Source organism: Ochotona princeps, chromosome 11 (assembly GCF_030435755.1).
Source record: "Ochotona princeps isolate mOchPri1 chromosome 11, mOchPri1.hap1, whole genome shotgun sequence".
NCBI lineage: Eukaryota > Metazoa > Chordata > Mammalia > Lagomorpha > Ochotonidae > Ochotona > Ochotona princeps.
In genome coordinates, this window is record NC_080842.1 from 57,820,701 (window position 1) to 57,832,955 (window position 12,255).

Sequence of the window (12,255 nt, forward strand, 5' to 3'; positions counted from 1 at the left end):
AAGCAGACAGACCCAGGAGCGGGGAGCCTGGCCGAGGGCCTCTCACTGCTTACACCTGCTCCAGAGGGAGTGCAAGCTGCACTCAGGACAGTTGCAGCACCAGGTACTTGCTCAACCTCTTCCTTTGTAAAACAGTACTTCAGGGTCTCATTTGTTTATAAAACTGTATCTTCTGTAGAATGGAAGGCTTCTTTCTGAAGGAGTCAACATGTCACAAAAAACTTGAGCAACATCATGTAGCCCAAAAGAAAGCTGTGGATGATCTCATTTTGAAAAGGCAGGGATTTAGCCAAATGATCCTTAACCACATTCTTGCTGGAACAAGCAACAACTCCGCTTTTTCTCTTTGACAAATTCCTTACTTCTCATTCTGTACTGACAAATTAAGCCATTTTCTGACACACCTATTTACAGATCATTTGCAAGTTCACATAATTACTATTAGCCATTCTCCAGGAAAAACAAATAATCTTACCTTTTTTCATTTCCATATGACTTTTGTGCAACTTTTGCATGAAGAATAAGCACTGTTTGATCCCCTCGCTCTTTTAAATAGTTTCGCATAGCCTCCCTAAAAGCAAATATAAATATTACTATTGCAGCGATGAAAGTTTTCATGAAACCTCTCAAATTCTATGCTCTGTAAAGAGTCCTTATGAATATTTCCTAAACAAACAAATCTAAATACAAAACAAAGAAAGAAAAAGAAAATTCATGATTTGAATTTAAAGAACACAATACAATGGGAGAATAAAGACTGGCTATCTTCCATTCTGGTTTTTTGTTTGTTTGTTTGTTTTTGTTTTGTCTTTCAAAGATGAAACTGACCCTCACTCTCTGGAACTTGTGATGTAACGCAGAATCAACATGTCTGCTAACAGGGCTTTAAACTCTTTATAAAGTTGATGACATGCAATGTCCTGCAGTTTCAGAATCTAAACCCTCTCCAGGAGCCCCCACTCAGCTATTAAAATCAGTGTTCTTCACTGAACACAAATGTCCTAACAAATCATTAGCCTACTCAAATTTTTTATCACATGATGCTAAGATGACAATCCTATAAGGGCTAAGAAAGGCCTATTGTTTAAATACAAACAACATCTGAATGATGTTACTGAATACATAAAATAAAGGCTAATTAAAATCAATGAAAATCTGAATTATATTAAGGATAAAGATGATGCTAATTCTTGCAATTATAAATGACAATGCATTAGGCAAGTATCCCACAAAATTCAGTATCTTAAAAATATTTGCTCACCCAATTATCTTGCTGTGTTATAGGAAAAGGTAAACAACCTCTAAGGAGACAAAACTATAACAATTCTTAATCACCAGAATCCCAGTTCTTGACATGTTTTATATAACAGAAATTTAAGCAATAATACTTAAAGCACTACCATCAAGAAAAAAATTTTACTAAATTGCATGCTGTTGTAAAAGTTTAAGAGGACACCTCTATAATACGAACAAGTCACTAAATATGAAGAAGCGTGGACTTATGGCAATAACACCAAGCGGCCCAGAGCCAATCATTTCCCCTTATCTGTTCTGCTCTCCTACCTCGAAATCTTGGATGAGGATAATAGACAACAGGGTGCTCTGGGGGACTGAATCAGATTCTAGTGCCAGCCTTTATCTGTCAACAAAAAGAAAACAAAAAAAAGCCTGTCCACAGCAGGTGGCAGGTGACACCAAATCTAAGCAGACTGAGGACTAACTTGCACCCAAACTGGAACACAATGCAATGATCTAAATAATGATCCAAAGTGGCACAAAGGAAAAACACCAGTAAGGCATGATCAGCTATGGAAAGGGTGGGGACAGCACAGGACTGCATGCTGGGAGTTTCTTACAGAACAGCTGAATCTTGAAGAATGCTCAACAGACACAGGAAGTGGGAGGAATTAAAAACAAGGTATTCCAGGACCTGGGAATTGCATATCACAGCAAGCGATGTGGGCTGTGGGCCAAGGCAGCCACAACAAGAAAACCACCCCAGCTGATGTCTCTGAGCATTCACTCCGTGTCAGCCCCCAACGTGAGCACATTAAGCGCATCATTTCATGTAATTCTCATAACCCTAAAAGGCGAGTACTGTTAATACTTGCTACTGCCTTGCCCAAGGTCTTGCGGTAAGCGTCAGTCAGGAACTGAAACAAACATGTCAAGATTCTGAAGTGAGCCACGGCAGTGAAGAAGGAAGCTTCTGTTGACAAGGCAAATGACCCAGGAACTGTGTTAAAGGGCCAGCTAGATACTACAGCAATTGCAAACAATGGGGGCTGCCTGCCGCTAACAGCTCACCGGTGGGAACCGGGAGCACACGGTCATCCACTGCAGGACACTGCAGATGAAGCCCAATAGATGTTGCTAAGTCAGGTGACCCACCGGACTTCAGGGTGGGTAAGGAAACAAAAGCAATACCAGGAGAATGCCAGGGTCTGACACAACTGGCACAAAGGCCACAGCATGTCGTGTAGCAATTACTTGATTAAATATTTATCACCCTTCACGATTATTTTTCTCTTCTTCTCAGGCTACAAAGACTTTCAGGCCAGGGTTCTGTGCTACGCGTCCATCCCTTCCTTGACAGTATGCACAGAGCAGCACAAGCAGCTGCCATCTGGCAACACCGAAGGACTCAATCCTTCCCTCAGAGTAAGCTGTTAATTCTAATCACTGAAACAGCTGAAACTAGTCAGTCACTGTGCCAGTACTGTTCTACACATGTACTAACAGAACCAACATCTACAAGGGTAACACGCTACCAGGTCTAACTCACAAGGGAGGGGACGGGTTAAATAACTCTACCAAGACAACACTAGAGTCACTCAACATTCAACCCAAGGCCAGCTCCCTTTCTAGACAGATACTTTGCAGTGGTCAAGAGAACAGCCTGGGTGTGAAACCAACCAAGGTGTGAGTCTCTATCACTTACTAACCCTACTTTTCTCACTTGTGAAATAAAACCAGGAGTTATCTCCTGCTGTGACAGCAACGGAAAGTCAGCTGACCCCACAAACCAACACATTGCAACTGTCACCTCGGTGAACTTCAGTCACTTTGTTCTTTGGAAGGGACTCCAATCCCTTAATGACTACACAGGGTGTTGGGGAGGGAGAGGGGATTCCACTGAAGCTTGGGGAGCAACCTGAGAAAGACCTGGGGGCAAACGACCAGCAAAGGTTTGGTAAGAGTCCCAGGAAAGTGGAACACCTATCCATCTCTCCCCTTACAGGTCACGGGACAGCCACTATGTCCAACTACCACTGCTATGCTAGTTTCCAGGACTGGAGGGACTATCCCAAATAAAGGGAGGTTATCAAGATCTTCCTGACAAACACACAGAGGGCTGGCTCCAGTTTCCCCAGTCCTGTCATAGTCACACGTACATTCCTGTGAAAGGAACTAGAGCCTCAGGGCAATAGCTAATATTAGCTTATCCTGTGACAATACTTTGCCAAGTAGCTTCTTTCAACAGGAAAAATCAACAAAAATTGTGTTCTCGGGCAATTAAAGTTTAATCATCTACTTTCTGTGTCTTAAGGAGTCATTCTCTAATTCAAGTAAATCCACAGACTGCACACCCACATGCTCTAGACCCACACAGAGCAGGCTGAGCCTTCACTGTGCAGGAACTGGCCAGAGTGTGAGGATCTTCAGCAGAGTCCAGTTCTGCTACCTAGCAGACACCAGTAGCACCCTGCTTCAAAATGTGACAACCAGAGGGGGGTGGGAGCCACCTGGGCTGAAATCACCGGAGTAAATCAGAAACAACACTGATGTAAGTCTTATTACAGCCTATTATTATAGATGTTTTATTTTACTATTAGTTACCGCTATTACTTTTACTGTGCCTGATTACAAATTAAACTGTACCTATGTAGGTATGTGCCTTTGGGAACAAAAGCATACACACAGGCTTCGGTACTATCTGTAGGCACCCATAGAACGCCCTGCAAAGGAGCGCCACAGCCGAAGGGGAACATTTACTGACCCAGGTAGACCATTAAAAAGTGAAAGGTTTAAAAAGTGAATGTGCAAAACACCCTGGATAGTCTAGGTATTTTTGTCAATTAAGTCTATCTTGGATGTTAGATTCAATAATTTTTTTCTTTAAATAAAGCTGAGCGTTCAGAAATCACAGGTGAACTTCATGCACTTCCACCTCATGGGGCTACCTACCAACAGACAGCCCCCACCCTTCCCCTGCAAAGCCCCCCCGGCTGTTGTGACAGATTCCGATAGTTCCCTCCCTTCCACTCCCCCCAGACAGCACGTCATGAGCTGAGCTCCAAAGCACTTACAATCGACAATGCCTCTCTTCAAGAGGTCTTACCAAAACCAGACACAGGAGCAGTCTTTTCAGTGCCTGACTGCTCTGTCTTAAACATCATCACGGCAGGTATCTGCATGCAGCTTCCCAACCCTGAGCCCACAATAAGAGCTTGTTCTCCCAAGGAGAACTACTTTTCCCCCTAGGGCTTGCTTTGAAAGTAACAATGCAGGGGTAGTACCAGCAGGAAGTAAGGGAAACTAGCAAGCCTGAGGCCAGAGGCCAAACAGGCTGACACTGGTGTCCCCAGAGGTGATCAGGCCCACTTGCTCAGGAGAGGCGCCTGCAAAGCCCATTTCATGTCCCATCTCTTTATGACAGAAATAAAACTGATTCTTAACTCCATGTATGCTTTTGCTAGAAGGGCCAGCACTGGAACCTGAGTAAAGCCACCGCCTGTGGTACTGGCATTCCATATGGGTGCCAGCTGCTCCACTTCCCATCCAGTCCCTGCTTGTGGCCTGGGAAAGCAGCAGAGAACGACCCAAAGTCACGGGACCCTGCACCCACATAGGAGACCTAGGAGCTCATGACATCTGGCTTCAGACTGCCCCAGTTCTGACCTTTGTGGCCACCTGCAGAGCAAACCAATAAATGCAAGAGCTGCCTCTCTGTGCTGCCCCTCACTCTGTCATTCTTTCAAACAAATAAATAAATCTTAAAAAAATTTTCTGACAAATATATAGGTATACTAGTTCAAATCCTGTCACCTGGTTTTGCCCTCTCACATGGCCACAGACCATCATATTATGAATGTAACCCAAACACTCTGTGCTTCACTTAAACAGATTTTAGAAATAAACCATTTCAATGTTTCAAGTCCTTATACTGTAGGAAATATTGGGAACAGAAGGAATCTGAGAGGCCGTTTCTTAAATTCATGTAAGGGTTCCTCAACAATAATCCAAGAGAATTTCAGAAACTGTTTATTTCTATTGGTTCTTACAAGATTTGTTTTTATGTGAAAATAAAGTTAACAGAAGAGAGAGATCTTCCATCTGCTGGTTCATTCTCCAAATGCCGGGATCCAGAAGGTTCTTCCAGTCTCCCATATGGCTGCAGGAGTCTTGGTTTTCCCAGGCACATTATTTGCAGAACATTCAGATCTAGAATTGGTGCCCCTATGGGACGCTGGCACTGCAAGTGGAGGCTTAGGGTAATACATCATGGTGCTGGCCCCTATCCCCACTAATTCTGACCAGTGCAGTTGATCACATATAGACAAGCAGCCACAGAACAGTGAGAGGAATAGGAGATGGGCTTTAAAAAAGTGTTAGTCCAGGACAAGAAGATGGCAGAGCATTCCTCTGCATACCATACTGCAGTGCCTGGCTGTGAGTCCTGTCTTTGCCTCTCATTGTGCACCCTGTGAGGTGGCAGTGGTAGTTCAAGTATTGGGTGCTTTCTACCCACATAAGAGACCCAGACGCCTGGCTTTAGCCCAGCCAATCCTGGCAATTATAGATTTAAGATCCATTCTCTCTCCCTTTGAAACAAACAAAGTTTTAAATGGTAGGGGATGGGGGTTCTGAAAAACTATTGATCAAGTAAAAAGTTTTGAAATGAGACTTTTTTTTAAGGAGAAGTAGGAAAATAACTGTAAGGTTGAAACCTAATAGAGTATGAAAAGGAAAAAACATGTCCCGAGTTTCAAATTAGTGCATTAATAGATTTTTACGAAATAACTGGTCATCGCTTTTCTATTAACTATACGAACTGTTGCTGTTAAATTTGTGTGAGTTCTCATCTCTTCAAGGCTGTGTTTGGTTACTTCAGATTTTGCATCTCCATATAATTCTAGAAGCACTTTGTCAACAGCTACAAGAAAGCCTATTGAGATATTGCTTGGGACTGTATTGGACCTGTGGGTCAATTTGGGAAGAACTGACATCTTAACAATATTGCCTTGTTAGAAGAAAAGTTTCTTACAATTTCAGGTTCCCTCAGCAATGTGTGGTTTCACTCAAGGTTTTGTAGTCTCATTTCAGATTTTCCTTTAAGAGTTACATATTTTTAGTATTACTGTAAAATACCACATTCAAATTTAGTTTCCTATTATTCACTGCTAGAACATGGAAATACAATGTAATCTTATGCTTAGCATGTATCCTACTACCTTGCTAATAAACACCGTAGTTCTTGTAGCTTTTCAAGGACCCAACAAAATTTTCTATTTAGAGATGTTTATAATATTTGCAAATAAAGATAGTTATAATTTCATTCCAATCTGAATCTCTTTAATTTTTCAGGACTTTCTACACTAATTAGAACCCCAAGTATAATCCTGGCCTGATGCTGTTCCCACTGTTACAGGAAAAACACTCAGCCTTTAGCCACTAAGAACAGTCATAAATGATAAAAGGCGTCTAGCAGGTAGGTAACCTTTATCCCAATGAGGAAATTCCTTCTCATTTCTATTTCACTGAAAACTTTTACAAAGACTGAATGTCAAAGCTTTTCTAAATCCTTTGAGATGATTTTTGATCTTCCTTATTGTTCTACTAATATACTGAATTACACTACTTTCCATTCCTCAGATAAATCTCAATCGGCCATAATGTATTGTTGCTTTAATACACTTTTGGATTTTATCAAAATTTGCTAAGATTTCTTGGGATCATTGTTCACAAAGGATATTATTCTGTAGCTTTATTTTCTTATGATGTCTTTGCTTCTGAACATAGGGTAACACTGGGGCTGGCACAATGGCTCAATTAGCTAATTCTCTACCCACCAGAACCAGCATCCCAAATGGGCACCAGTTCATGTCCTGGCTGGTCCACTTCCCTTCCAGCTCCCTGCTTGGGCCTGGGAAAGCAGTAGAGGGTGGCTCAAAACTCCCTGGGTGGAGACCCGGAAGAGGATCCTGGCTCCTGGCTTCAGATAGGCTCAGCTCTGGTCACTGCAGCCACTTGTGGAGTAAACCAGAGGATGGAAAATCTTTCTCTCTGTTTCTCCTTCTCTGTAAATCTGACTTTCCCCCAAAATAAACAAATCTTAAAAAGGGGGGGGGGAGGAAGGAAAGAAAAGACATGGGGTACTGCTGTCCTGACAGAAAGAGTTGGGCTGTCCTGTTCTCTATCTCTTGAGGATATACAAAACTGGCAGTATTTTTTCTTAAACCTGTGGTAGAACTGGACATTGATGCCATCTGGTTCAGTTTCCTATGTCAGCAGGTTTATGATTACACATTTAATTTATTTACCTAAAGGGCTACTCTGGTTATCTGTTGCTTCTTGAAGCTCAACACTCACTTATCTTTCAATCACATTTAGAACCTGCAGTGATGTCACTTTTCTTGTTGTTGACATGATAGTAATTACACAGAATCTGTTTTCTACCAGGTATGATAGTCCTCCTGACCAAAGAAATGGTTTAGCATCATGACTGTTTTTCATGAATTCCTGAAGTTTTAAAACATGTTCTAAGAGGTCTTAAATTGCCTTCACTGGGTACAGAATTCCAGGAGGACAGGTATTTTCCCTTTGAGCACATCACAACTATTCTTCCACTACCTAAGCCAAAGCACAGATTCAGATTAGAAATCCTGCTGTTACCTTTATCTTGGTTCTTATACACATAATTTATCCGTTACCTCTGCTGCTTTTAATACTTAATCAATGATTTTGGTCAAGCTGATTATAATCTGTCTCGCTGTCATTTCTGTACTTAGTAGGGCTCAGGAAACATTGGCATGGGTTCCTACCATTTGAGGACTTCGGGACACAGCACAGTTATGAAGTCACAGCAACTCCATCTGGACTGCCAAGCCTCTGCTTAGGATCTGACCCCTTACAGGAGGCATCTGCCACTTTCAGCCTCACAGCAAAGATGGAAAGCACACCTTTCCTACTTGGGACACTCAAACAGAGACGATGTGATGCTAGATCTCGTTGGCTCCCTATAATCTGGAGCAGCTCCTCAGTCTTCATTTACCATGACCTTGTGATTTCTGAATAGAAAATTTAATTTATTTTATAGAAGGTCCCTCCATTTGTGCCTAACATTTACTTAGACTGAAATTTGTTTTTTTTTTAATAAATTCATCTTTTCTCACCAGCATTGAATTGCTGTGTTTCAATCTGAGAAGCTTAGACTTTTTTTTTTAAAAAAGATTTATCATTATTGGAAAGCCGGATATAGAGAGAGGAGGAGAGACAGAGAGGAAGATCTTCCATCCGATGTTTCACTCCCCAAGTGAGCCGCAACGGGCCGGTGCTGTGCCAATCCGAAGCCGGGAACCTGGAACCTCTTCCAGGTTTCCCACACAGGTGCAGGGTCCCAAAGCCTTGGGCCGCCCTCGACTGCCTTCCCAGGCCACAAGCAGGGAGCTGGATGGGAAGTGGAGCTGCCGGGATTAGAACCGGCACCCATATGGGATCCTGGGGCTTTCAAGGCGAGGACTTTAGCTGCTAGGCCATGCCGCCGGGCCCCTGAAATTTGTTTTATGTAGTTTGGGCAAGAATATCACACAAATGATACTAAGTCCTAACTGGACTATAGAGATTTGTCCACTTCTGGTGAATAGTGTGTATACTTTGAGATAATGTGAACACGTTATTTTTCATCAAGCTTTAATTCAGTAGATTATATATCTTCCATTGATGATTTCTGCCTGAAGCAATCACTAAGGTAGTTGTCAAACGGTGCTCACTGAATGTCATCACTTCGGTGCACTGATCAGGGCACTTTCTTCTGTAAGGAAAGCCACTCCACTTCAACTATTTATTAATTTATTTATGTAAAGAAGTAGTTATAAGTTATATAAGTAGAAAATATATAGCCTGATAAAGTTAACTATTTTAACACAGGATGAATATCTATTAGCTAAAATGCTTGGGTCCAAAAGTGTTTAAGATTTCAGAGTTTTATGCATCGTGCAATGTGTGCACCCTGTAAGGGTCTGAACATCCCTCTTTCAAAATTCAAACTGTTCCACAACGTGCAGCTCTCAGTATCAGGTGGACGTCGGATGAGGGATGCATAGGCTGTGCAGACCCCAAGTCATCACTCTGTGCTAAGGGCCTCAGTCTATCGCTGTCCTTACCCGATGATCAGGATGCCCCGGACTCGGATGGTAGGAACCCAAGCCAATGTCTCCTGAGTTCTAGCAAGTCTTTCATTCATTCAGTGCAATAATTTTTAACAGCAAAAATTTGAGAATAACTTACAAAGCTAGCCATCAACAAGGTGTGAAGATGGTAGGAAATCTGGGAGTTCTTCTAGAGGACTATCACATAGAAGATGTTAAGATGTGATGTGGGGGGAAAGGTGTGGAACAACAGTAGTATAGAAGCCAACTTGAGTTTGAAAACAAACAGAAAGGGACATAGACATATCGGCATACAATTTTCTTCAAAGACAAAAAGAAACTGCTACAATCCAGTTTTAGAATTGACTCAAAGCTTAAAAAAATCACTTTCAAAACTAATACTTTTAAGTAACATCACTAATTAAAATGTAACTGCATAATTAGAACATAGTGTAATATTCATACTCATTAAAAACTGGTTAAACCCTGATATCTTTACAGTTCTTTTCTAAAAGCATTCAATAAAAAAATCCACTAAACCTTTTAAGTCTTACACTCAACAAATTGTGATGGGATAAACAAAACTAGATTTAGGAGACTGTATTGCTGCCCTCGATATATTCATTATGCAAGATTAACACTTAGGCTTACTTCCTGAAATGGCTTCTCTTTCCCCTGAACTATGTATCCTCTCCTGCTGTTTCGGAGGACACAGGAAGTGGGGGAAGGAAGCATGAGAGTAAGTTAATGAGCTAGTCAGCAACACCTGAATGCTTTGCTTGGGAACACCTAACAACATCTAACCAGGCAGGGTATGCAATCTCAGGAAGTGAGGGCTGACCAAGACAATGCTTACCTAGTGAGTCGCTTGGGTGGTGGTCGCTCACCAAATTTCCTAAAAAAGAAAAAGAGCAGTTAAGTAGACTGTGTGATAAACTCCACTGTGAGCTTTTACAGGCACTCCAAAATACACTTCAGGACTTAAACTTCAACCTTACTGAGGAACAGTCAGGTGTACCCAGAAATAACAAAACACCCACTTCAAAGTTCTTCAACAACATACTCTAAGGAGGCGGTCTCCTCCTACTCTGGGCAAGGAGGTCACAGATCAAATGAGGAAGGATAGTTTTATCTTTCAGAGACAGCTCACCAAAAAACCCCCAACGGTGAAGGCCCCGTCTCAGCTCTCCCGGGCAAGAGGTGGAACAGCACTCAGAAGTGGTTTTATCCCCTGCGAGGTACTACACTCCTCCCATCCATTTCTCCCATTTACTAGTTACAAAGCAATTTCATAAGGCACATACTGACCCCATTTTAAAGATGTAAAAAGCAAACTGTCTAATGTCACAAACTGCAGATTCAGAGTAAAGCTCCAGAGTACAAATTACCTTAAGTTCAAATCAATGAGTCAGTATGTATTTGTACTGTAATCGTTAAGCTTGTTTCCCCCAGCTATAAAACAGACATAGTGACATAAGGTACTTCAAAAAGTTCATGAAAAAAATGGAATTAAGACATGTATGCTCTGCAGTAGGCATGTGGTATAACATTTACGCTGCTGTTTGAGACATCTGCAACCTATATTTGGAGTGGCTGGTTCTACAAACTTTTTGAAGAGCCTCATCACAATGGTCACTCCGTTCTTTTTAGCAGTGAGAAGATGGTCAAGATAAACCAGGATGCTGTACAAGCAGGGTCTTCAGAAGTTCGTGGGCAATGTATTGTTATTAGAGCAGTGATGTGGTATAGAGGGTCAATCCGTCTCAGGCTGCTTCACTTCTACTTCAGCTACCTATTAATTCACCTGGAGAAACAGCAAGGGTGAACCAGTGCCTTGAGGCCCAGAATGCACTTGGGAGAACCAGACGACGCTCCTGGCTCTTGAGGCCATTTAGAGAAAGAACCAGCGAATCAAAGAGCTCACTATATCTCTCCCTCACACTCTCTCTTGCCTTTCAAATAAATAAATCTTCAAAAGAATAAAAGGAAGTGTAGATTTTGACAATATCTGCATGGTTTGAAAAATTTTATACCAAAATAAACTTTGACACAGCAGTTAAGTTGCCATTTGAGATCTTATATCCAAGTGCCAGCTCCAGCTCTGGATTCCACCTTCCTGTGATGCATGCCCTGGGCAGCAGCAAGTTCAGGGCTCCAGGAGTGGTGTTCCTACTAGCCACGCTGGAGGCCTGCACTGAGCTCCCGGCTCCTGGCTTTGGCTGGCCCAGCACAGCCTTCTCAGACAATCGGGAGAAGAGAGTGATGGGAGGTCTCCCTCTCCTCTCCCTTCCCACCTTTCAAAATAAATGTAAGGATTTTAAGGAAAGCTACCCTGCCTTTAATTTTTCACTTTTTTCTTCCTTACAAATGCATTTATTTTATTTGAAAGGCAGAGTTAGAGAAAGAGAGAAAGAAAGAGAGAGAAAGAGAGAGAGAGAGGGAGAGGAAGAGACTTATCTCCCATCTACTTGTCTATTGTCCAAATGCAATGATGGCCAGTACTAGGCCAGTCTAAACCCAGGAGACAGAAGCCAGGAACCTCACCCAGATCTCCCATGAGAGTGCAGGGGCTCAAGGTCCTAGACTGTCCTCCTCTGCTTTCCCAGGCCAGAGAGCTGGATCAGAAGCGGAACAGCTGGAACTCAACCCCACACCCCCTGGGATGCCAGTGTCACAGGTGGATAACCAGTCTGCTATGGTACCATGCCAGCCCCTAATTTTTCACTTTTAAATGAACTTCTCAAAGCCCTCTCACAGGTATCCTGTACTTCCCAAGAAGAATTTTCACCACTAACCTTATATACTCACACAATAAACAAGAAATAGCTACAGTAAAAAATCCTTTTTTTTTTGGATATTGATGATTCAATAAAATTCATGAAAA

General features: G+C 42.1%; 1 protein-coding gene across 6 annotated transcripts in view; it reads right to left on the reverse strand.

The window, feature by feature from the left end:
- RBPJ (recombination signal binding protein for immunoglobulin kappa J region) overlaps nucleotides 1-12,255 on the reverse strand; it is an 85,568-nt gene that overhangs the window by 25,890 nt on the left and 47,423 nt on the right. For all 6 annotated transcript variants that reach the window (XM_004579164.4, XM_058670246.1, XM_004579165.3 and 3 more), the window contains 2 exons: nucleotides 10,228-10,266; nucleotides 476-571 (listed from right to left, as the gene is read on the reverse strand). In XM_004579164.4, the coding sequence (XP_004579221.1) occupies nucleotides 476-571; nucleotides 10,228-10,266 (135 nt within the window). The remainder of the gene's footprint in view (nucleotides 1-475; nucleotides 572-10,227; nucleotides 10,267-12,255) is intronic.